This window comes from Penicillium maclennaniae (assembly GCF_028827695.1).
Source record: "Penicillium maclennaniae strain IBT 15551 chromosome Unknown utg000002l:1.0-2354659.0:1.0-2356205.0, whole genome shotgun sequence".
In the NCBI taxonomy this organism is placed as follows: Eukaryota; Fungi; Ascomycota; class Eurotiomycetes; order Eurotiales; family Aspergillaceae; genus Penicillium; species Penicillium maclennaniae.
Window position 1 is genome coordinate 207836 of NW_026623214.1, and position 24601 is coordinate 232436.

Consider the following 24601-nt stretch of genomic DNA (forward strand, 5'->3'; position numbering starts at 1 on the left):
CAATGTCGCTCGTTGAGTAGGAGAGCAACAAGAGCATAAAGTCGAAGCAGCTCGTGCTTGCCTTTCTAGGCAGGAGCTGCCTCGACACACAGGTCGCTCCTAGGCTGTATAGTCCATGAGTGTTCAGAACGGAGATCAAATTGAATCTGGTATGACGTTTCAGTAACTTGAAGATTGTACTGGTATGCTTCGTATAGTAGAGACTGCCATCTCGTACAGCCGTGGGTCGTCTATGCGGCTGATCACAAATCACAAATCCCAGCCCAAACTACAATGAATACATACTACGCAGATTCCAGAGCACATGTGGCTGGTAGGAGCGGATTCGCTATTTTTGTTTTCCCTTCCCGAAAATACATCCATGGACACCCACGTCGACCGAATGGGGAATCAACAGCCACTGTCACTCCCAGCAGACATTGAAGGGGTAAAGAAACTCGGAACTAAATCATGCGTGCGTCAAAAAACCTAGTACTTCTTGCCCTGGCGCAGGACATCACCGAACTCCTCCAGAGGGCTGCGGATGAGCTTAGTCTCCTGCCAGAGGTTGGGGGTGAGGAAGCCGTAGGTGTTGACAACAGCGACGAAGGTGGCCTTGAGGGTGTTCTCGAGGGTCTTGGTGGAGCCGGAAGAGGAGGTGTAGGCGTCCTGGACACCAGCGAGCTGGAGGAGACGCTTGACGGCGGGGGAGGCGACAAGGCCGGTACCGCGGGGAGCGGGGATGAGCTAAATCCAAAAATTAGCGGGAAGGTCGTCGGCTCTGTTTTCTCAAGGTATACATACACGGACGGAGACGGAACCACACTTTCCGGACTGCTTAACGGGCAGAGAGTGAGGCTCACCAAGGTTGGTACCCCAGTAACCGCGACGGACGGGCAGAACAGCGAGCTTGGCAATGGTGATAGCGGCACGGATGGCAGTGGCGACTTCCTTGGAGGTCTTGATACCGAGACCGATGTGGCCCTCAGAGTCACCGATGAGGACAATGGCCTTGAAGCGGGTACGCTGACCGGCACGGGTCTGCTTCTGGACGGGCTTGATCTGTAGGTTGAAAGCGAGTCAGCGACTCATCCTGTATTCAATTTCATGCGCAATTGTGCGCATTGGGTTCGCCAATCGCAATCCGAAGTTCGATTCCAATCCCAATTGACGATTCCTTTGCAAAGTCGTACCTTCATAACCTCATCCTTGAGCTTGGGCAGGAAGAAGTCCACAATCTGGTACTCCTTGACGGGCAGAGAGTGGAGGTAGATCTGCTCCATGCTGGTGATCTTGCCGGCCTTCACAAGACGACCGAGCTTGGTGACGGGCTGCCACTCCTTCTCCTCCTGCTTTCCACCACGGCGGCCACGGCCACGGCCACGACCACGGCGGTCACCACCGCGGTCACCGCGGGAACCGAAACCTCCACGTCCACGGGGAGCAGCGTCAGCCATTTTGGATGTTGTAGGGCGACGGGGTTGAGTTGTCGTTAGGGATGTGTCGATGTCGTCGGAGACTGCCTTCGATACACTTGTTTGGGCCGAAAATTCGGGTGGGCTAAGCGAGTGACCAGCCCTAGTGGCTGCCCTTTGCCCTAACTACCAGATTGGGACGGCACGTGCCCACGACTCGGTGTTCTGATCACGTGATTTCTCCACCGGATCATCATGTCGTAGCTTTAGTTCTACAGGGACAGTACTTCAGTACCTTTACATTCTAAATACAAGATCATCATCTCTTGAGTTTCAACATATTTCTTGATCCGTACAATGCCGTTTTTTAATTCACTACCTCCCCCGCTTGATTCGAATAGATCGACCTATGATGTCACATCCAATTCAAGCCTGATGGGGTTTTCCGCTCGGCGGGTGCATTTCCTAGCAGGGAAGCGCCCTCTGGCATTTCGACTCCGCAATTTAAAGATGAGCGGACCTCAGCTCTGACCTTGCAGTTCCTTCCCTCCTTTCTGCGGTTCCTATTCAGTCATTTTTTTATCATGTTGCGCTGGTAAGTGGGCCCATTTTTCTCCATTCGCAGGACCGTCCAGGTTATCCAGGGGGAATCAAAACACTGACCGCGACTCAGGTACCAGAGCAAGTTGGCCAAGCGGCCCATCCTCACCGCGAGCATCACCAGTGCCGTATGTTCTCCTCCCGTGATATCAAATATCTCTCCGATCTAACACATTAAAGGTGCTATTTGGCAGTGGTGATGTCCTTGCTCAGCAGGCGGTCGATCGCCGGGGTCTTGAGAAGCACGACTTTAGCCGCACTGGGCGCATGGCCTTATACGGCGGAGGTATGCAGAATTGCATTCAATAACTGCAGTCACCTATTCAGTACTAACCCTCACGTTCCAGCTGTCTTTGGCCCCGTAGCCACTAAGTGGTTCGGTATCCTCCAGCGACACGTTGTCCTCAATAGCACCGCGACAACCACGATCGCCCGAGTCGCATGCGACCAGTTTCTGTTCGCACCTGTGCAGCTGACCTGCTTCTTGTCTTCTATGGCGATTATGGAGGGTACCAGCCCAACGGAGAAGTTGAAGTCTTCGTTTGGCCCTGCCTACAAGGCGAACTTGTTCGTTTGGCCGTTCGTGCAGGGTGCCAACTTTGCCTTTGTCCCCCTGGAGCTGCGTGTTCTAGTTGTGAACGTGGTCAGCTTGGGTGAGTTTCGCTTCATTTCTTCAATATCCCATTTAATCACTAACGTTAAATAGGTTGGAACTGCTTCCTTAGCTTGATGAACAGCGGTGAAGAATAAGTAATAGATGATCATTGTCACTATAGTCATCTGTGCGTTTTGCGATACCATTGGCATTTCTCTTAGATTTTCGGTCGCTTTGGTTTGATTCCTGGATTATACACTGGTTGTTCTGAATCCTCTCTGTTATTTCGGGTTCCTGGGTTTTTTTTTTTCTAAACTTCAAATTCTGAAGATTTTTCGACATATCATTAAAGACGCGTGGTATGAATCAAGAAATTTTCTTTTCAACGACTTCAAATTCAAGACAATGGTGCATAGAAAGGGTACTTCCACTCATAAGACATACCTTGTAGTGTTAGGGCTGGAATCGGCCCGACCCAAATGAGGCAAAGCAGTTTTTTGCGCTCCCGCAATAACGTCAAATCTCAACTCGAACAACTCGATCTCGGGTCTTTTTCTCGAGTCAACCCTTTCACCTGTCTTCTGCCTGGAGCAGATATCACCCATTTCTCACTCTCATTCAGAGAATCTCTCTTTGTTCGCACTTCGGACCCGCGCGCCTACCGCCCCGAAAGTTTTCCCCTCCGATCATCTTCAACACCGCCTTCAACTCACCCTTCTTCCCCTTTCATCCTCTCCCATCAACACCCACAATGGCGGCTGTGGCAGAGAACGGTCACCCTGTGACTGATGAGAACACCGCGCCCGCCTCCGACGAGGCTGTCACCGTCTTCCACAACCCCGAGAACTTCAATGTGAAGCACCCGCTCATGCACGAGTGGACACTGTGGTTCACCAAGCCCCCCAGCGGAAAGGTGAGTGTCGCTGTAACCAGGTGGTATGCGTAGATTCAGCGCTGACAATAAGGCTCTACAGGGTGACAACTGGAATGATCTCCTCAAGGAAGTGGTGACTTTCAGCTCCGTCGAAGAATTCTGGGGCATCTACGTACGAAACTCCACCCCACCACCAATCGCATCTACCCAGCTAACACATTTCTCATCTAGAACAACATCACACCCACCTCCGAACTGGGCCTCAAAGCCGACTATCACCTCTTCAAGAAGGGCGTACGACCAGAGTGGGAGGACCCTCAAAACAAGCACGGCGGCAAATGGTCGTACCAATTCAAGGACAAGCGCTCCGTCCCGATCGACGACCTCTGGCTGCACGCACAACTCGCCGCCATCGGAGAGACGCTCGAGACCGACGATGACAACGAAGTCATGGGTGTTGTGGTGAACGTGCGCAAGGGCTTCTACCGTGTGGGCCTGTGGACACGTACTGTGGGCAAGAGCATCCCAGGCGACAAGAACACTCGCACACCGGCGCAGGGCAAGGAAATCTTGGAGGCAATTGGCGCGCGATTCAAGGAAGTGCTCCGACTCAACGAGGCGGACGTGGTGGAGTTCTCGGGCCACACAGACAGCGCACACAGCGGCAGCACTCGCGCCAAGGCCAAGTACACCGTCTAGAGTAACGAAGAATGGAGCATGGAATGATGGAGGAGAGACCCGTGCGGTCGTGGGAGAAAAGTTGATTCCCAGTCCCTTAGCTTTGCTGCATTTGCAGTGACGACCTGATTGCTTGCGACATGTATCTTACCCAACAACGCATTTTATGAGGCATGTCGTGGCACCGGGCTTTGCCTGGTCTTGTCTGTATGGTATTTTCATTTTTAGAGGTACATCATATTACCGACGATTTATGAAACCAATAACCTGGAACCTTGAGGGCTGAGAAAGATGCGATCCTGGGTCCAGCCTGGAGGAAGTTCAGATGTGTCACCCCTGAGTAGATAAAAGTTGGGTTCATTTCTGCTTTGTATTTTATATATCGAATGGTCCAAATGTGTGATTTTCTTGAGTTGAGTCAAGGAACGACGTGCGATTAATGGTTGGTATTTTGACGCGAGATCGGCATGATATATTTCTAGAAGTTGCACCCAGATGGGACACTCCATGATCATAGAGACGTCCGGACTTTAGCCCCCACGCATTGCCACAAGACTTATCATTTATGTACTTTTAGATACATTCATACATATGAAGGATGTCAAGGAGCCTGAGCCTCGATTAATATCTTCTAATGCCCTGTTCCATGAATAGTTGCCAGCCATCTGACACTTTACCTGTGCAAACAAAGTATTTATACTTAGAATTGTGATGCTTACAGCCTCGGAAGCATCCATCATCATCCAACCCAAGTACAAGACCAGATCTATGTTAATTTGCAGATCGTTTTTCTACTCCGAACCCAAAGTCGTCTTATGTCGAGAAATCATCATCTAACACCCCAACGGGATTGACATCGACCTAGTCTCGAGCTTTTACATCAATGATCAATGATATACATAGGAAACTTCATTCACGTGGACAAATCTGAGTGTACACACTACCGGTAGTACACGTTCTCAGTCGCGTGCTGACCAGTCTGTGTCTCCAGCGGGAACCAGGTCGCCTTGTGATTCACTCGGGGGGCAAGTAGTGATAGTCAGCATTGTCATCAAACAAGCTCATGCTGATGTTAGCGATTATTCGCGGTGGAATCTAAATGCCATGGTCCCCGCTACTGAGCTATTTTTGACCATACCGCTAGATCAACCACTGAATCAAGGTCCCGGAGAGCTTCGTCACATCTCAAGGTACATCACCAGCATCATCACAATGATCGAATGGACCACAATCTTCACCTGGGCCCGCGGCATCCCCGCACTCCTCCTCACAGCCCTTCTGGTACTATACTGGTACATCCGAATCCCATCCGACCTGCCCAAGAACATCCCAATCGTCCCAATCTATATCTCACTTCTAGGCCTATGGAGCGACATGGGCCAAGACGCCATTTTCGACCGATGGCTGCGCACTCCCCTCGAAAAACACGGGGCTGTGAGAATTTGGTTCGCGGGACGCTGGAACGTCCTCGCCACACGACCACAGTTTTTAGTGGACATGTTCCGACATGAGGACGTGTACGCCAAAGCTGGAAGTCAGAAGAAGATTCCCTGGAGTGTTATTGCTGCGCTAGTGGGCGATAACATTATCAATGCGCATGGGGAGAACTGGAAACTTTATACTTCCATTATGAAGCCTGGATTACAGAGGCGGATTACGAAGTCAGGGCCATTGTTGCAGAAATCAAAACTTTTTGTGGATATTCTGCTGGAGGAGCAGGAGAAGCAGGGGGAGAAGGGTGTTTTGGTGAATCCAATTATACAGCGATGGGCACTCAGCTGCATGGGCATCAGTTTCATGAATGTTGACCTTGAGGTATGTCTTGTCACTGATCATGATTGCCACATGGAGACTAACAAGCACAGGCATTGGAAAGACCAGGGCAACGTCTCGAAAGTCTTCAAACAATCATTAAAAAGTCCCTCTTCAAGCCCTTGTTCTTCAACTTTCCCGACCTAGACAAATACCCGACCATCTTTCCCCAACGCCGTGCAGCATTCGCCATCATGCAAGAATTTGGCGACCTCTTGGTCTCAACCGTCCAGCGCCGAACCCACACCACCTCCACCGACGGCGAACAAGTAGTCGACCTCCTCGACCGAGCGCTCAAAGAAAATAAAATCACATTCGAGCAATACCGCGCCAATCTAAAAGTAACCTTCCTAACCGCCCACGAAAACGCGCAACAACTCCTCAACTCAACCATCTACGTCCTGGGCACCCACAAAACAGTTCAATCAACCCTCCGCTCCGAAATCCTCTCTACAAACATGACCTCCCCACCCCCGACCTCCTCAACTCCCTTCCCTACCTAACATCCACCATCCTCGAACTTCTCCGTCTGTTTCCCCCCGTCTCCCAACTCATCAACCGTGTCACCACATCCCCAAGTACTCTGGGCGGTACTATCCCCATCCCAAGCCACACCTGGGTAGGATGGAATGCATACGGCGTGCACACGGATACCGAGATCTGGGGACCCGACGCAAGGGAATTCAGACCTGAGCGGTGGGGAACAGATGTGAAGAGTATTCAAGCTGCGGTAAGGAGTAAGACGACGGCGTGTTATTTTATAGCCTTTAATGCGCATTCGAGGAAGTGTTTGGGACAGGGGTTTGCAATGTTGCAGATGAAGGTATTATTGTTTGAGCTTGTTAGGAGGGTTGAGTGGGATGTACATCCCGAGTATGAGTTGAAGTTGACTTCGGTGAGTTTAGCTCAAATTTGTTCCCTGGATGGGAATGAGTCTGAATGCGTTGAAGAGATCGACTGACATGACACAGGGCGGCATCATGGCTCCGCTGGGTCTCAGGGCTGTTCTTCGAGCGCATGAGGGTATAGAGACCGACCAGGGACCGGTGAAGGAATAAGGTTGGAGCGAGATTTCCTCCGTGGGCAACGGAGTGTATTCCAGCTTGAAAATGTGTAACCGATCATCTCTGACGATGGCTTTCCAGAGGGGGAGATTGACATTCTTTCCTCGGCGGGTGAAGGTGGGTTGCGGGGTCACACATGTTTGATGCTTTAATACTCTTCTCTAATAGTTCTTATTTTTAAATGGCGTTCACTTTGAATGTGGTAATTTCTTGACCTCGTTTCCTCGATTATGGGCATATGTCTGCTGGCTTGATATTTGCTCTGATCTTATAATAATACCCCCTTTTCATGTTCTATAATTTATGATCTACATTGCTATAGTGTTGCTTATTCTTCGAGTGTGTCATAGCAAGCTCAAATACTTTTGACCTCACTCCAAATTAGATGCTTGTGATCTTGTGCTTAGTTCTAATATGATCTGTTTGCTCCACCCCTAATACAGGCCCACGGTTGTTTCCAAGGCCAATAGCTTCCAGAACCAAAATTAGAGGATCGTCAATAGCTCGTCCAGCTGCTTTTTTCATCATTCCTCCATCCATTCCACTATTTCATATGCATTCCACTATTTCATATGCGTACGTGCAGAGATGTCTCTATATTGACCGGGCATCAATTGTCCCCGCTAAGTCACAATACTCGGTAGACGGCTCAAGAGGGGACTGGAACCCTTGATGATGGTTCAAGTAAAGTACTATAAGGTGGACCGTTCTTCTTTTTGAGGGGTTTGATCTTTTCGTTTTTACGGAGCCTATGGAGATAAACTCTCCCATATTTCGCACAATTAGAGTCAAAGATGACCCGGATTAGGTGTTTACAATTGAAAATAGTAGCCGAGAACGTTTTGATTCAAGCAGCGAGCTGACTCGCAATCAAGGCGGATCTCCTTCTAGCAGATGCGCTGAATCGAACCACGGAAGACGATATCCTCGTCATACCTGAGAAGAGCAGTGCCCATCGTTGAGACGCTCGTGGATAATGAAGACCCCGAGATAGAGCTGACCCGCACATTCGCAAGCTCGAGCGGTTCACGATTCTCTTCTCGATCTGTACGGGTGCCATCCTACTCGCTGCAGCCGGGATTCTCCCCGGAGTCACCGTGACGACACACCACCACGTACTGGACCACCTACGAGATCTCTGTTTCCGAGTCCACGGAGACTAAACCACCGACACACATCCTGTCTCGACGCTTCGTGGACGGTGGGTATGTGCATGGAACCCGCCTACAAGCAATAAGTTTTGGGGAAATTAGCTGCAGCCTAGACGCAGCCTTCTTCCTGGTCTACCACCTCCTCAACACCGAGATAGCGACACACGTCTCCCGAGTGATGGAATACGGATGGACGGAGCCAGATGACCGGGCCTGGCCGATCAAGATGACTGCACTGGAAAGTGAAGGGTGAAGGGTATAAGGGCGAAAGGTGAAGCCTGTACCTAGAACGGGTCACGATAGGAGTCGAATGCGAACACTAACTCTCGAAAAGGCAATAAATCCGTTCTCCGACGGACCAAGTGCGCCTCGGAGAAGATGGTTCAACCAGTGCCTGACAGTAATGGCGGATGCGTGAGTGGCTCCAGACTCGGGGAACAACCGAACAGCCCCCGGAATTGCAGATCCACCGCGAAGATCATGAGTGGACGACGATGTCGCAATAACAGATGTAGAGATGGGCGACTTCGGCTTACGAGGGATAGCCGACAGTTCAAGTGCCTGAGTGTTGTCTGAGTGTTGCCTGAGCGTTGGTCGAGTGCCAAGAGCTTCAGGCAACTTTAATAAAAGGCTTAGTTGGGGATGGATTCGGTACGCGCGTACTCTCGAGCCACAATCCGCGCAGTCCCGGTGTCGGAAGTATCAACGCATTCGTAAACGAGATGCCACAAGATGCCACGAAATGCCAATCTCTTGGAACTTCTTGGTTAGCCTCACGATAAAAAGTATGAGTTGCTGGCAGGAGCAGCCAAGGGCTTGGGCTCGCGCCCTTGGTTGGGACTAGCGACCCGAATAGGCCCCGAGCAGCGCGGGGAACAGCACAGGATACGTCGGGGATTTGGTGGAACTCTCGGCCTCCATCCTCATTTGTCCACACAGCCCTGACCACGATGGACATAGGGCAAGCGAAGTCGGAGCCCGATACGACGAGGCTCTTTATTTATGGGCGTTTCCCCCCAGCAGACGCGGCCGGGTCTTGGTTATCTTGATTTTCGGTGTTTTCTGCTTCTCTTCCTGCCTGGATCATGGGCTCTTTGTTTTTTTCTCCCTCCACACAGGACTGATATCCTCGAGATGTGACTCATCTTCATCTTCGACCTCCATGACCAATTCACACGACAAGTCCAAACCAGCTTATCGCTGGCTCAGTCTTGGCACCCGGGCGCGCCAGCGCCAGACTCCACCTTCCCTGTCTACAAAGCAATTTCCCGCCACGCTGTTACGAGAGAATAATTACCCCGGATCGCGATGCGCGGTGATGCGCGGTAATACACACGCTGGACATGTATGATCGTTCGCCTTGGTTGGGTATCCCCGGCTGCTGCAGGATATGTACACAATGATCGTCTTCCCCGCGAAGTGAAGGATCCAACCAGGGCACTGGACGAAACAGAAAGACCCCGAGGAATCAGACCGGACTCCTGAGTCTCATCTCTCATGAGACATGGAGCCCTTGAGACATTGCCGAAAGTCAAAGCACGAAGCACTGATAAGCATCGCGGGGACATTCCCCAACGTTGCAATGGGGGCGAAAGGGGAGACTGGGGTGCTATCAGCGGAATTACCTGATCACATTATGGATGAGTCTGGGGAGTGTGTGGACTACGAATCAGGATCGTGAAAATACGGGATGAGGTTCATGACAAATTAATCTTATGATCGGACTGCGACAGATTGCAGATGGCAGATTCCAGACACCAGTAACACCGAACGCGGTTGAGGCGTGAGTGGTCGGGGAATGCGCACCCGTCGATTTCGATTCCGAGTTCGATTCCGTGTTCGAACCAGGCACGAATCTATCGCCACCACAATGTTCTGACTTTTCGTTCGTCTCTATTGTGTTCCCTTGGCATACAGGGAAACAACAAACACCAAAGCCCGGCCAGGAACCAAGATCCCGACTCGCGAAAGACGGAGTCCGGAGGGGGAACTCCGGCACCTGTCAGCATGGTGGACACGCAGCGGATTTCCTCGTGGCGAACCGTCTCCGGCGCTCAGTCCGACTGCAGTTATACAACTTGGGAAATTTTTTTTTCAATCTCAACACGGCATTCACCGACGGGCCCTGGTGGCCTGATTCGCTGGATCTGGGTGGAGAGCCGCGGGTCTCCAGATTTCTCTCCACAATCGACGGCGGGAACGGCCTCTGATTGATCCATCGCGAGCTTCTAGTCTCTAGTCCCTCGTCCCTCGCGTGAGCAACCATATCAATGCGTCTTGGCATCTTTCGCTTGGCATCCTTAGCTTGCCATGCGCTTCGTCGCTGCCGTCTCCCGTTCTGGGGTTACATTGGGTCTCTTTTCCAATGTGCACGCGCTGATTTGGCGTGGCGAGGCAGACAGCGCCGATCGCATCCACGGCTGGGACAAGCCGCGAACAGTCGTTATTTCGGCTTTTCTTCTTTTATCTCGAGTGGATTCGTATCTCAGTCATTCGGTCTAGTTTGTTTTGTACCGAGAAGGCCTCCGGTTTTTTTTTTTCGGTCCACGCTCCGATAAGAATCTCCACCGGACCTCGGGTGTGTGGTAATATTCCTTGCCCTATATAGTGTTAGCCCAGCCCGCTCTTTCTCTTTCTCTCCGTCCACAAGAGAATCTGAATCATGTCGGCCGATCGCGAGGTTGAGCTTACCCAGTATGCGCTCCACAAGATCATGATGCAGCCGCTGTTGATGCAGTGCACAGCCATCTGGTCAATTATGCTGACATTCATCCAGGCCCCACAATGAATCCCCTGTCGAACACATCGTCGTGAACCACGAGAAGGACGACATTTCATTGACAAGGAGTATGGCTCCGTCACCCCCGACGGAGGGGAGCCCACCGAGGATGAGAAGCGTACTCTGCGTCACATCGCCGAGAACCTGCCCCTCTCCGCCTGGCTGGTGGCCGTGGTCGAGTTGTGCGAGCGGTTCACCTACTACGGTATGTCTGGTCTGTTCCAAAACTACGTCCTGCGCCCGCTGGACGGCAGCCAGGGCCGTGGTGCTCTGGGCATGGGCCACCAGGGTGCGACTGGTCTGACCACTTTCTTCCAATTCTGGTGCTATGGTAAGCTTAACTCACACCAAAGTATGCCTCTCGACCGACATTGACAGTGATCCGCAGTGACTCCCATCCTTGGTGCCATTGTGGCCGATCAGTACCTTGGCAAGTACAAGACTATCGTTTGGTTCTGCTGTATCTACCTGGTTGGTCTTTTGATCCTGGTCTGCACTTCCATTCCTACTGCTCTGGAGCACGGAGCCGGTCTGGGTGGCTTCGTCGTGGCTATTCTGGTCATTGGTCTGGGAACTGGTGGTATCAAGTCCAACGTGGCTCCTTTGATCGCCGACCAGTACAAGCGCAAGAAGATGGCCCTCAAGACTCTTCCCAAGGGCGAGCGCGTGATCATTGATCCGGCCCTGACCATTCAGCGCATCTACATGATCTTCTACGGCTGTATCAACATCGGTTCTCTCTCTCTGCTGGCCACTCCCTATATGGAGTTGTACATCGGCTTCTGGTCTGGCTACCTGCTGTGTCTCTGCATGTTCGCCGCCGGTACTGGTGTTCTCATCATCGGCCGCAAGTACTACGTCGTCCGTCCCCGCAGGGTTCCATCATCACAGATGCCTTCAAGGCCCTCTGGATTATGGTCAAGAATCGTAACATGGACGCTGCCAAGCCCAGCTGGCAAGCCGAGCGCAGCGGCAACCAAGTCACTCTGCCCTGGGACGACCACTTCATTGACGAGCTCAAGCGCGCCCTCATCGCCTGCCGCGTCTTCGCCTTCTACCCTATCTACTGGGTCGTCTACGGCCAGTTCTCTGGCAACTTCGTCACTCAGGCCGGTCAAATGGAAGGCCACGGCATTCCCAACGATCTCATGCAGAACTTTGACCCGATCTCCATCATCGTCTTCATTCCCCTGCTTGAGAGCGTGGTCTACCCCCTGATGCGCCGTTTGAGGATTCCCTTCCGCCCCATTACCCGTATTTCCCTCGGTTTCGTTGTCGCCTCGCTCGCAATGATGTACGCCGCTATCGTGCAGCATCTCATCTACTCCGCCGGACCCTGCTACGACCACCCCGGCTGTGATGCCCTCCTCGTCGATGGCTCAGCCAGTGGCAACAGAGTGCACATCGCCATCCAGACCCCGGCTACGTTTTCATTGGTATCTCTGAGATTTTCGCCTCCGTCTCCGGTCTCGAATACGCCTACACCAAGGCTCCCCCGTCGATGAAGTCCTTCGTCCAGTCGATGTACCTCCTCACCAACGCGTTCGGCTCCGCCCTCGCCGAAGCCCTCACCCCCGCCGCGTTCGACCCTGCCATCCTCTGGATGTTCGTCGGTCTGGCCTGTGCGTCCTTCGCATGCGGTATCATCTTCTGGCTCGTCTTCCACCATCTCAACGCCGTCGAGGATGATATGAATGCGTTGGATGCGGATGACGATCTCGTCGCTGAGACCGTCGCGCCTCATGCTACTGAGCCCGTTGATGCTGTTGACCATGCGCAGCATAAGCATTAGATCGTGTGCATTAGACAACATTGCATTAGGCCATGATTTGTATTGATACATGTACTGCATAAGGGAGCAGGATCTTCCTGTGACGGAGCAGATGTGAGACGAGATTACGAGTAATTAATCTCTAGTATGTATATATTTATTACCTGTGAATAGATTATTATCTTTATTCTATATTCTTCATTCCAATATCCCGATGTCTTCCATCTCAAAGTTTCATAGCCTGATCAAAAAAAGTATATGGAATGCACTCTGACGAGACGGTGACACTAAGCCTAACAAGAACACAAGGATTGATAGCAACGTATCAGACTACGAACGTAGGCATTTGAAAAATTCACGTGCTTCTGGAAATTTGGTTTGCTCTGTTTGATGTGGGAAGCCATTTACCGTTTTTGCCCACTTCGAACCAGTTGACATGTTTCTGAACAAGCAGAGACGTGATATTTCATGACTTATGAAGAACACAACACGTGATGCATGGTGGGCAAAACAGGGTTAGAGCTGTAGAAGTCCCGGAGTCCGCAGACACAGCAGCTTGATGCCAAGCTATCCGTCACCATCCCCCAATGGTCTCAAGACAAGCTTTGCTAATTGTCGCTTCGCATCCCCTAGGGTTCACCAACTAGATCTTCGTCCCGTTCATAGCTTCATGATCAATAACGGAAGCCGAGGGACCTGCTGTTCTGGAGCCGAGTGTCGCGGTATTGGCATTGTCCTCTAGGGGCCTACAATAGGCTTGAAGATGATACAGATATCGCACGGCGGTCCGAGACTATGGAACTGGTCTCAGGCATATGAATTAGAGCTGCTCTGCACAATATGACCTAGTCTTATTTCCGTGTGCTGTATCACGCCAGTCTCGTTAAAAAAGGAGTAGTTTACTCAAGAAAATGATCCTTCGCTGTCGTCACAATACAATAATTTGACTACAATCAACCGGCAACCACGAGCATGGAGGATGGAATTAGAAAAAACAAAGAGACAGCCGCAGCGCCAGCATCAGACGTATCTGAAGGCTCTTTTGCCGCCAACAGACGAATCTCCAAATTCGCCGGACCTTGGGAACTCTCACTGAAAGCCGTCGCATTTCTAGCATCCATCGCGTTTGGTGCTGGCATAGCTTTCCAGCTATCCTAGGCTCGTTCGTCACAGCTATCACCGGCTTCACAACATCGAAATCCTCTGCAGCTACCCTTCGCTCAGACGTCTCCATACTAGCTCTGTGCTCTTTCCTCCTTGGACTCGGTCCTTTCATTCTTTCATACATTTACTACAATACACTCCCCACCTACGACCACCGTCTCATCATTCGCAACGTTTGTTGCGACTAGCTCAAGCCGGCGCTGAGCCAAGGGGTCGCATATTACCATTTCGGAACTGGTGGCTCTGAGTTATGTAAGGCACAACTCATGGCCCTTGTCAGTGCATCAGAATATGGTACAGTGGTAGCCCTTTTCGAGCAATTCTGCGATTCCTCAAGCGGCTCCCTCGACTCTATCAACCCTCAAACCACGTCTCTACCGCAACGTCATCGCCCTCGTCCCTAAAGGAACGAATCTAGTTCCCCATCTTGAGTCGCAAGGATGTTACTTCTGGTCTAGACAAAAACGACACCACACCAGGACTCCACGTTATTCGATGACAGGATCGAGTCCGCTCTTCGCGCAGCTAATACATGGGATTTCGTCTCCTCGTTTCCCGACGGCGTATTGGCATCCGTTAGATTTTGAAGGATCTCAGTTACCCGGTGGCCAAAGACTGCGTATCGCGGTTGTGAGAGCACTGGTTCGAAGTCCCAAACTGTGACTAGGTGGGGCTACTAGCACACTTGATCCGAAGAGTGAGTGGGTTGTGCATGATGCGCTAGCTGCGGCCATAGATAGAAATCGGAATACTATCGCTGTGGCGCATCGGCTCAGTACTGTGAAAGATGCTGATGCTATTTTTGTCTTTAATCAAGGGCGCACATAAGAGATTGGGTCGCATCGGGAGTGGATTGCAGGGGTTGGGATGTATTGCAAGACGTGTGAGGCAAAGGCTTTAGACTAGAATGCTACATTGTATTGAGAAAGGTCTTGAGATTAGGGTGACTATCTGCTTTGTGTTCGTATACTTCCGTTTGAATACTTATTTGATTGTGGGATTGAGCTGAGTAGCTCTAATCCATCTACCACTGGATCATCACATCCATAGTCCCTAGTACTATAGGTACATCGTGAGGATTTGTGCCAAGGACACCGCGATCGCACATTGAGCAGACTGATTGGCTCTGATCGACAGCACAGGCCCAGTCTGTAATCTTAGCAGCGCTAATAGAGTAGTGAGCTCATGGTGAACTCACGGGGTACTTACAAGTGAACAGGCAGGAGACTTTTTTGACAGCGGAGAATAAAAGCGAGGACCAAGGTTTTAGGCAGATCTATTCCATCAATTGAGTTTACTCACAGCAGATGTTTTCCATTGTAACCTGCAATCATGACGTGCAGACTGCAATCGCCACTAGTACCACTACTTGTTTAGACATGGAGACTTGCACACTTGCTGAAGTACCGATACCAGGCTGAACCCTTCCACGCACTCCACCCTCGCCGATCGCAACGCTCAATAAATAGTAACGGTCGCAGTATCAGCCACAATTTGACCCTACTCAAAGGTCCACCTTGCAAGGAGGCTGGGAGAAAATAGTTTAACCCTAGCAACTCGAAACTAGGTTTCAAATTGATCTCTCCTTATTTACTACTAGATTCCTAATTTTGGTGTTTCCCCCCCCCCCCTGACTATCTCGTATTGTGACAGTTGGAACATTCTGCCCCTGCCACCGCCAGCGCTTTCCGTTCACTCCACCTTTCCCGTCTCACCCTTCAATCCTCTTCAACTGACCCCTTTCAATAATCTCGAAACCCAATCTTCATCATGAGTGTGAGTTCTTGCCCTCGATGACATGTCTAGTATTCTTCTAACCACACCCAGTATCAGGCCTTGGGGGATAATGCTTCAGGCGGCTACGGCCAGTACAACCCTTATGGCGCCCAGCAAAACCCCTACGCCCAGCAACAACCGTCGCAACAGCAGCCGTATGGCTATGGCGGTGGGTATGAGCAATCTGGAGATGCTGAGCAGGGCAATGGCGGATATGGTGAGTCTATTCCCATCAATCCCGCCGATGTGACCCCTGGGAATACGCGCTGACTCTTGCCCTCTCAGAAATGTCCAACATGCAGGAATCCGGCGGCCCGACCGCGATCCTCAACAAGTGCAAGGAGATGAACGATGCGATCAACGAGCTGCGCACCAAGCGCGAGGGCCAGTTGGCATCCGCGCAGAACGCGCTTTTGGAGTCTGCCACCGGCAAGGAGGACCAGCAAACGCGCCAGACCGTCGACTACATCGAGGACGAGATCAACACCGCTCTGCGCTACCTGCGCGACCAGTTCAAGCGCATTAAGGAGACTCCCGGCTCCGGTGACCCTCTCGTGTCTCGGGCCAGGTCGAGAACGTCAACCGCAACCTCCGCCGTGAGATTGAGCAGTACCAGCGCACCCAGTCCGACTTCCGCAAGAAGCTGGAGGAGCAGGTCCGTCGTCGTTATGCGATCGCCAACCCCGAGGCTACCCCCGAGGAGCTCGAGCAGGGTGTGCAGAACGTTTTGGCTGGTCAAGAGCAGGCCTTCATGGTATGCTTTGGTTCTAGGACTTCACTACGCGGGCTAGGCTAATCATTCGAAATAGGTTCCCGGTACTCGATCCCGCCAGGCCAACGATGCTCGCCAGGCTACTATGCAGCGATCCGCTGCAATCCGCAAGATCGAACAGGACATGGTCCAGCTTGGTCAGCTCTACCAAGAGGTCGCCGAGTTGATCCACCAGCAAGAACCCGCCGTTCAACAGATCAACCAGGGCGCCGAGGAGACACACCGCAACGTGCAACAGGCCAACAGCAAGCTGGACAGTGCCATCACCAGCGCCCGCAACGCGCGGCGGTGGAAGTGGTATGCGTTGATCATCGTCAGTACGTGGCAACATCCTTTCCCCCTCCTATCCGAGCGTTCCGAACTAACCAACGCCAGTCATTATCATCGCTATCGTTGTCGGTGTCGCCGTCGGAGTCACGGAAGGCAACAAGAAATAAGCACTGCACCCCCATTACCCCCCGTTCCCTTTTGTACGACCTTCTCATATTCCTGTACCTTTCCCCGTTTCCCCCCTCGTTTCTATACCACCCTCTCGCATGTCATAATTTTTTTCTCTCTCTCTTTCTCTTTCGTGTAAAAGCAGTGCTCGATCCGCTATCTCCTTTGTCTCAACTTGTCCGGGATTGTGTACAGCATCCACGACCTCCGGTCATGATGATTCTGCTCGCTGTGCTGTGCCTCCATGCGCGATCGTGCATGGATGTATATACTAGATTGTTTGGTTTTTTGGGGGTGACCTGTTGTTCTCGGCAATAGCTGATGCCCGGGCACTGAATCTATGTAATTTGTCTAATAATCGATTCTTTCTGCCTGCTATACAAGTGCAGCTTTCACCTTGGAGTCATGGTATCCCTGGATAGTCAGACATATCGTGTATCGTATAGTCATGGGTATAATTTGTTCAGCAATTGAACATTTATTTTGAATAGGGTATCCAATCCCGACTTCGCAAGTCGGGCATTTCTAATCATGTATCCTACATCCACATCGCATGTGGACATGTCCCCACCACTCCAGCCTCAAGTCCAAGTCCTAAAAGGAACATTTCGTGTAATGCAGTCAAGCTTGCGACTCCCTCTCCTTTTGCCTCGTTTCTTCCGCGGGCGTCTGAGTCTTCAGCTGCAGCGCGTGGATGCCCCCCCTCTTGACTCATCTCCTCCTTCAACAAGGCATAGACCATACGGTGTCTCGCGGGCTGCATCTTCTTCTCAAAGGCATCGGAGGTTATCGTGACACTGGTAGTAATCAGTTCTGGACTCGTGAATCTCGGACGAAGACGCACTGGAAATGGGTCTCCTTCGATGCGACACCCTCCATTGCTTTGTGGTGCGCGTGCTTGTGGGAGTCATTGCGGATGATGAGGGTAGAGGGGTGGAAAGCGGTAGCGAGCTATTGAAAGTAAAAGATGTGAGAGACATTTCAAGCGGTAGGAGTGTGGTCTCGGTTTAGACGGACCTTGTCGCGCATCAGATCTTCCATCGGGGTTGCGGAGGCCATTTTCGCGGAGACGGAGAACAGGCGGCGCGGGAGGAGGCCGGGGAGAGCGCGAGTGAGCATTGGAGATGCCGAGATGCGGCCGGAGTAGGATTTTCGAAAAGAGGACGAGGAGTATAGAACGAGGGTATAGAGAGTATAGGGTATAGAGGAGAATAAGCGTTGGAGAAAAGCGGAGTCGCAAAGTCGAGCTTTCCGCGGAACTTCATCCGCATGACATCGACCCATTGCGCCTCCATTCGAGCTATGAGACATTCGCCATAACCCAAAGCTTCAAATTTATCCAAATGTCCGGTTTGATTTGGCGGCTGCGACCGCGCCTGCAGCTTCCACGCCTGGCTGCGCGCGCGAGACTCCTCTCGACGCTTCCGAATATCCCGATCTTCCGAGCTTTGCAAAACCACGACCCGGCCAGTCTAGCTGTTGTTCACAGCTTAAGCAAGCGCTCGTTCACATACGGGAATCTCATCGGCGATATTCTCTGCGCGAAGGAGCAGCTTGAACACAAGACTACGGGCAAGCTGGCTGGGGAGCGGGTCGCGTTCCTAGCGGAGAATAGCTATGACTACGTAGGTATGTGTCCTCGCGTCGCTGGACCTGTCAGATAGAGTCTAATGGGCTAAAGTGACTATGCTGGCTATTTTCGCAAGCAACGCCATTGCTTTGCCTTTGTCGCCGTCATTTCCAACTGGTGAACTCCAGTATATTCTGGATAACTCGGAGGCGAAGTTGCTCCTCGCGACGGAGAAATATGCCAACAAGGCAGAACAGGTCCTCAAGGCTGGGCTGCAGAGGGAACCATTGTTTGATATCCGACATAAGCTCAAGGAAGGTGCTGAGAATGAGTCTGTTCAATTAGAGGACTTGAAGCAGCCTGTCTCTGGGGGATTGATGCTGTACACATCCGGGACTACAAATCGACCGGTAGGTGCAAAATGAATCAGATAATAAGAAACTGTGCTAACACTCCACAGAAAGGAGTACTCATCCCCGACTCTGCAATTACGGCACAAGCAAGTTCTCTCCTCAAAGCATGGAACTACACACCCCAAGACCGACTACTCCACCTACTTCCACTCCACCACATCCATGGCGTGGTCAACGCAGTTCTAACCCCGATATTCGCTGGTTCTTCCGTTGAATTCATGTACCCATTCAACCCAGATCAAGTCTGGCGCCGCCTCGCCGCCCCGTTCACAAGCGAATCCAAACCAAAAATCACCTTCTTCACGGCCGTTCCAACAGTCTACAACCGCTTAATGACATCCTTCACCACCCTGCCACCAGACATTCAACAAGGCGCCAAACAAGGAATCTCCCCATCAAATCTCCGCCTTAACATCTCCGGCTCTGCAGCCCTCCCAACCCCCACCAAAACAAAATGGACCACTCTTAGCACCGGCAACGTCCTCCTCGAACGCTTCGGTATGACCGAAGTAGGAATGGCCATAAGCTGTGGCCTCGACCCGAAGGACCGCATTGATGGCAGCGTAGGCTGGCCCTTACCAGGTGTACAAGCGCGACTAGTCGACACAGAAACAGACGAAGTCATCCCACTAGACAGCACTCGCGAAGGCGAGATCCAACTCCGCGGTGAAACGATCTTCCACAGCTACTGGGGCAATGCGAAAGCCACGGCTGAGAGCTTTGTCCCGGCCGACGACGGCGGGAAACCGTGGTTCAAGACTGGCGATGTCGCGACTAGACGGGTCGTCGAGGGAGCCGGATCTGGATCTAGTGGTGAGTGGGCGAAGGGTCCCATGTATTTCATTCAGGGTCGGAAGAGTGTAGATATTATCAAGACGGGCGGAGAGAAGGTCAGCGCGTTGGAGGTTGAGAGGGAGATGCTTTCTCTGTATGTTTTCCTGAGCTTAGGGGTCATCGAGACTTACTGACTTGTTACCAGACCTCAGATCACAGAAGCTGCTGTCGTGGGTCTTCCCTCGGAACAATGGGGTCAAAAGGTCGCTGCGGTGGTCGTCCTTAGTCCTGATGCGGCGAGTACGGGACGAAATGGCAAGGTATGGGGACCGATGGATATGCGACGTGCATTGAAGGATCGATTGGCTTCGTACAAGATTCCACAGGAAATGAAGGTTTTGGATGCGATTCCAAGGAATGCAATGGGCAAGGGTGAGTTATAATTCTAGTTTCTATTTTCTACCTGGATTTGCTTTGCGTTAGGGATTTGCCTTGCTAATGTTGAACAGTGAACAAGAAGGCTCTTGTCAAGCAGGTATTCGATTTTTAGAAACCAGCTTATGTTGGGTCATTCTCCTACAGAACCTGGCTCCCAAGTTTTCTTCAGAAATCAAAATCTTGTATCATGATAAAAACAAATGTAACAAAAATTTGCATGGTTCATATCCACGATCATCGGCCCAGAAGAGCTAAAAACAAAATCAACGAGAACAAATGCAGCAAATGCAGCAAGAGACAGGGGATAACCCAAGTTGGATATTCTAAGAAGCTGAAGTATGGACTCTAGGTAGTTTCATTCGTTTACTCATCGGTCCCGTCGAGTACAGATAGATCATAAGAAGTGAGAACAACGTCAGAATTCACAATAACCTTGCCCGTATTGAGGAGCATCTTTAAAATGTTTCTGTGGTTGTATCATACGGCAATCATTAGCGGAGTCTGGCCCCCCTTGGTCAGAGAGTTGACATTCACCTTGCCTGTTTTCACTACGGACTTGCGTCCACACCAGGCGGCCCACGATAGTGGTGTTAAGCCCCCGTCGTCTCTTGAGTCAACCTCTACCTTGCCAGTGTCGAGAAGAATCCGAACTACGGTCTCGTGTCCACCTCGGGCGGCATTGGATAGCGATGTGGCGCCGAAGTCATCTCTTGAATTGATATGGACAGTACCAGTATCGAGGAGACAAACTAGCAGCTTTGACTATGCCTATGGCGAAATACGACTGATCCGATTGAACCGTTATGCCCCAATACTTCTGGGCAGGTCACATTTTTAAAGAGTCGACTACCAGTACGCAGCACACTTTGCACGATTCTATGCGCCAAATTTGTTTGTTTTAGCTGTTTGTGTCTGTGATTTTGAGCGGATTGCAGATCGTCACATCGGTGGGAAATGATGCTGGAAGTAATAATTGGACAATGAACATGTCACTCTGGATCAGTGTCGTATTTATAGTAGCAACATGCGGTCTTCTTTTCGCCTCCAGCCTGCTAGTGGTATACATGGTGGCGAAGGAGTGGAAATTTGTCATTCGTGACCACCTCTGATTACTAGAGGAGAAACGGATGGTGTAATCAGGCATGACTTCTTGTCCAGCGAAGACCAGGAATGAGTCTCATACATTGGATTTAAGCAGAGCATAGTTCGAAGAATCTGTAAGAAGATCAGCTTGAAGATACTACGACAATTAATAAAACAAGGCCTAGCTCCAGGGCTGAAGATTCTTTGACCCCGTGATTCGGATTGAAGGGTACGATCCGAGACATTTCAATGTAGACTTGGGTGTAAAGTGATCTCACGCCTGGCATAAGGTATTCGGTGAAGATCTTTCGATATATCGTTTATAATACATATAGTACAAAAGGCAGAGCCATATCACGAGACAAGCCTAAGCCCACTCGCCCCTTCTTTCGAAAGGACTGATTAACTTAGTCGCCTCCATCTTCACCTCCAGTCTCGCCATGTCAACTGCCAAAAGAGTAGCCTCAACCACACCGAAGACGTCCATTTCTTCTCGACCCGGACAATGATCCGGAATGGTGACCGTACATCTAACACCCAAATTTGTGATGAAGCCCGAGTAGACAAGGCCGTCGTCAGGCGTGAGCCTGGTAAGTCGCGGCGTGCGCAAGACGACAGGGAATGAAGGTGGGAGTTCGCATTCGGCGAAGTAGAAGGCGCGGAAGAGGAGCATGCAGGCCCAGTGTTGGTGTGAGAAGGAGGAGATTTCATTGAGACGTGTTTTTAAGGGCTGAGCGAAGTGGATGATGTTGTCCAAATCGGTTTGCGTGTAAGGGAGTGGCTGAGAAGATTGTTTTCGAGCGGCTGGTTCGGCTTGCGACTCTGACTGCACAAGTTCAGATTCATCTTCAAGTTCGGCTGAAAGCTCGGGCTCATCTGGCAAGTCGATGGCAGCATTAAACTGGCGACCGTTCTCATGCTCAAAACGCAAAGCCGCCTCGATTTGGTAATGGGAAATCACATCGGTGAAACGACGTAACGGACTCGTGCTCTTGACATATGCATCTATGCCCAGGAAATGGTGCTTGACGGGACTAGACTTGGACAGAGCCTTTGGCATGGCGTACTGGAAGAATTTCTTGCCGCCGAACTCAGCGATGTTGTCGCGTGTAACACGTCTGTATTCCGGGTCATACCAAGTTCCATCGAAGACAGCAGGGATATTGCGAGTAGCGCAGAATTGACCCGCGATGTGGCCAGCTAGATTCATGAGTAGAGAGACGAGATTTTCTTTAGATTCGTCCGGGACTTCGTGGGAGTCAAAGTTTTGAATACGAAGTTGAATCCTAGGGTCACCGATGAAGGTCTTGCCCGCTGTGATCTGCATCTCATATGGCTTTGCAGGAATTGTGCCCATTTGGACGGAAACGGACGGGTTGGGTTTTAAGCGTTGCATATCCATCGCGCCGTTCTTCTGGCGCTGGGTCCGGAAGCCTAGCATTAGGTTGCGAAGAGTCGAGAAAGTGTCTTGATCTTCTGGTGTAAGGGTATCGCGTATGACTCGATCGGCAGCTAGAGGCTGTTCGATGGGAGTACCGCCGACTTGTAATGATTTTTGTGACTCCTTTCCGTCAGGTTTGAAGAGCTCACGTAGTTTGTTGTGTGTAATATTGATCACATTACGGACAATTCCGTTTGTCACTTCGGTGTCGAGAATCTCGCCTTGTAGGTTCATTTTCGCGCTGAATGTCAAGGTCGGCCGGCCAGCTGACAGACTGAAGTTTTTTTGTGTAAAAGAGCTCGGGAAGATGGGGTAGGTACGCTCTGGAGCATAGGTGGTGAACCACCGAGAGCCCGCATACTCCATGATAGGGTCGTCGTGGCGCAGGAAAGCTGTTGGATTAGCGACATGGATGCGAATCCAGAAAGTGTCATTCGAGCCGGAGATCCGTTCCAAAGAAACGCCATCGTCAATTTCTTGAGCATGAACATCGTCTATACAGTAGACTGGCAAACCACCCCAGTCCTTCCGAAGGCTTTGCATCGAGTCTGTGAGAGAAAGATTCTGGCAAGTCTCCTCGATCTCTTCCCATCTCATATCCTCAAAAAGGGACATGCCGTGACCCGGAAGGAGCAGACTCTGATCGAGAAGGCCGAGGTTCTCCCACGGAGAAATGACACCAATCTCCTGCAGGAAGAGGCGGCTTGATGCCTCACTGAGGCCGAGGGTATTGTACATGCCCGTTGCGCGCATAATGTGCGATGCTGCAGATCGCAAGGTCCCCGACGGCATAATCACCGATGGAATCGCAAACAATTGCAAGTACTCTAGAATGATGCGATCATTGTCCGTAAATTTTTCTGTTAAGACTTCACGGTACAGCATCGGCTTGCCATCCTCGCCGGGCTCAAATTGCTGAGTTGTGGGTCCCACGCTAGACATGATTGTTGGCGAACGAAGTTTTCGGCTCGAGCGAATAAGTCGCTGTGCCTTTTGGATGAACAACTGCAGCGGATGACCAAACTTAGATGCGGTCTTAGATGATGCGAGCTCCTCAATCAGAATGTTTTGGTGTTCGTGGACCCATGTCGTGACTGTCCCAACAATTCTGGCGATTCTTTTCGGCTCCACCATGTACAGGCTGCAGAACAAGGAGGTTGAGTCCTTTTCCATGAGAAAAGGGTGATTGCGTACCGCTTGATGAACGGCGTAGAGATTGACGGCTGTCAGTTCCGTTTCATCGATGTCCAAAGCCCTCGTCGTCAATTCATCAAGGGTCAGTCGTTGGAATTCCTGGTCATCGGCCACAATTTCGTATATTTTGTCCAAACGTTGGGCGTTCTCCAATGTGAAATCCGCCACATGATCAGAGAAATTGCCCATCATTTCCAGGAGTGGCGCCCCGATTGGTCTCGGGATGCCACCCTCCGCAACAAGTTGGAGGTCGGAAATGGGACGAACGAGTTCAGTTGGTAGATACGTTTTAAGAGGCTCAAGCAACTCAAGGGGAGCAAATCCCTTCACGACATAATCCAATTCACCGGCAGGGCAAATACGCCACAATCCACGATCGGTATAGAATTGCCTCTGTCTGTTGACAGACTGCACGTATATGGCCAAGGAAGATGTGCCATCTCCCTTCATCAAGCAAAGCATATCACCAGGTTCCAGATGGTCACCCTCAAATTCCTCCGATACGTCAAGATCGGTTTGCTCCATTAATTGAGAAGTTCGGTAGCCTTCCTCGGAGTTACGGCCGTTCATGGTGCCAGAAAGAACGTTGACAGGAGTGTTAAGCCCTGGGTCTTGAACCGAATCCAGGATCTGAGGAACAGTTGCTTGCCATTGCCTCAGGTATTGTCGTATGTCCTGGGTCTTCTCATACTCGGCGTTCAGGCGAGCCAACTCCAGCTCTTCCGCAGTCGGCGGGTCTCTAGCGGCGGGATCCTAAAAAAACCTCATCAGATAGCCCCAATAGCTTCATTGACGGCAAAACATACCTCAATTTCCATTT

The 24601-nt window shown here is 51.1% G+C and overlaps 9 protein-coding genes across 9 annotated transcripts; 6 read left to right on the forward strand and 3 right to left on the reverse strand.

The window, feature by feature from the left end:
- Positions 1-468: 468 nt before the first annotated feature.
- N7477_001317 (40S ribosomal protein uS5) lies at positions 469-1436 on the reverse strand (the record flags this gene model as incomplete). Its single annotated transcript, XM_056962980.1, has 3 exons — positions 469-726; positions 784-1041; positions 1173-1436. 3 exons carry the CDS (start codon positions 1434-1436, stop codon positions 469-471), a joined length of 780 nt encoding a protein of 259 aa, XP_056825899.1.
- A 542-nt stretch (positions 1437-1978) lies between these two features.
- N7477_001318 (Mpv17/PMP22 family protein) lies at positions 1979-2744 on the forward strand (the record flags this gene model as incomplete). Its single annotated transcript, XM_056962981.1, has 5 exons — positions 1979-1989; positions 2068-2122; positions 2175-2280; positions 2342-2647; positions 2701-2744. The coding sequence occupies 5 exons, from the start codon at positions 1979-1981 to the stop codon at positions 2742-2744; spliced, it is 522 nt and encodes a 173-aa protein (XP_056825900.1).
- A 596-nt stretch (positions 2745-3340) lies between these two features.
- On the forward strand, positions 3341-4162 carry N7477_001319 (eukaryotic translation initiation factor 4E; the record flags this gene model as incomplete). Its single annotated transcript, XM_056962982.1, has 3 exons — positions 3341-3502; positions 3564-3635; positions 3695-4162. The coding sequence occupies 3 exons, from the start codon at positions 3341-3343 to the stop codon at positions 4160-4162; spliced, it is 702 nt and encodes a 233-aa protein (XP_056825901.1).
- A 1191-nt stretch (positions 4163-5353) lies between these two features.
- On the forward strand, positions 5354-6456 carry xanG (cytochrome P450 monooxygenase xanG; the record flags this gene model as incomplete). Its single annotated transcript, XM_056962983.1, has 2 exons — positions 5354-5956; positions 6007-6456. 2 exons carry the CDS (start codon positions 5354-5356, stop codon positions 6454-6456), a joined length of 1053 nt encoding a protein of 350 aa, XP_056825902.1.
- A 4374-nt stretch (positions 6457-10830) lies between these two features.
- N7477_001321 (peptide MFS transporter) lies at positions 10831-12739 on the forward strand (the record flags this gene model as incomplete). Its single annotated transcript, XM_056962984.1, is given in 6 exon segments — positions 10831-10919; positions 10945-10978; positions 11014-11278; positions 11336-11808; positions 11823-12383; positions 12395-12739. The coding sequence occupies 6 exon segments, from the start codon at positions 10831-10833 to the stop codon at positions 12737-12739; spliced, it is 1767 nt and encodes a 588-aa protein (XP_056825903.1).
- Positions 12740-15652: 2913 nt separating this feature from the next.
- On the forward strand, positions 15653-16867 carry N7477_001322 (syntaxin; the record flags this gene model as incomplete). The annotated part of the gene is given in 6 exon segments (XM_056962985.1): positions 15653-15658; positions 15710-15875; positions 15944-16212; positions 16227-16412; positions 16468-16747; positions 16806-16867. 6 exon segments carry the CDS (start codon positions 15653-15655, stop codon positions 16865-16867), a joined length of 969 nt encoding a protein of 322 aa, XP_056825904.1.
- Positions 16868-17675: 808 nt separating this feature from the next.
- N7477_001323 (uncharacterized protein) lies at positions 17676-17927 on the reverse strand (the record flags this gene model as incomplete). Its single annotated transcript, XM_056962986.1, has 2 exons — positions 17676-17819; positions 17886-17927. The coding sequence occupies 2 exons, from the start codon at positions 17925-17927 to the stop codon at positions 17676-17678; spliced, it is 186 nt and encodes a 61-aa protein (XP_056825905.1).
- A 284-nt stretch (positions 17928-18211) lies between these two features.
- Positions 18212-20175, forward strand: N7477_001324 (acyl-CoA synthetase; the record flags this gene model as incomplete). Its single annotated transcript, XM_056962987.1, has 5 exons — positions 18212-18497; positions 18550-18848; positions 18899-19779; positions 19831-20057; positions 20135-20175. 5 exons carry the CDS (start codon positions 18212-18214, stop codon positions 20173-20175), a joined length of 1734 nt encoding a protein of 577 aa, XP_056825906.1.
- Positions 20176-21513: 1338 nt separating this feature from the next.
- Positions 21514-24599, reverse strand: N7477_001325 (exoribonuclease II; the record flags this gene model as incomplete). Its single annotated transcript, XM_056962988.1, has 2 exons — positions 21514-24534; positions 24588-24599. 2 exons carry the CDS (start codon positions 24597-24599, stop codon positions 21514-21516), a joined length of 3033 nt encoding a protein of 1010 aa, XP_056825907.1.
- Between the last annotated feature and the right edge of the window lie 2 nt (positions 24600-24601).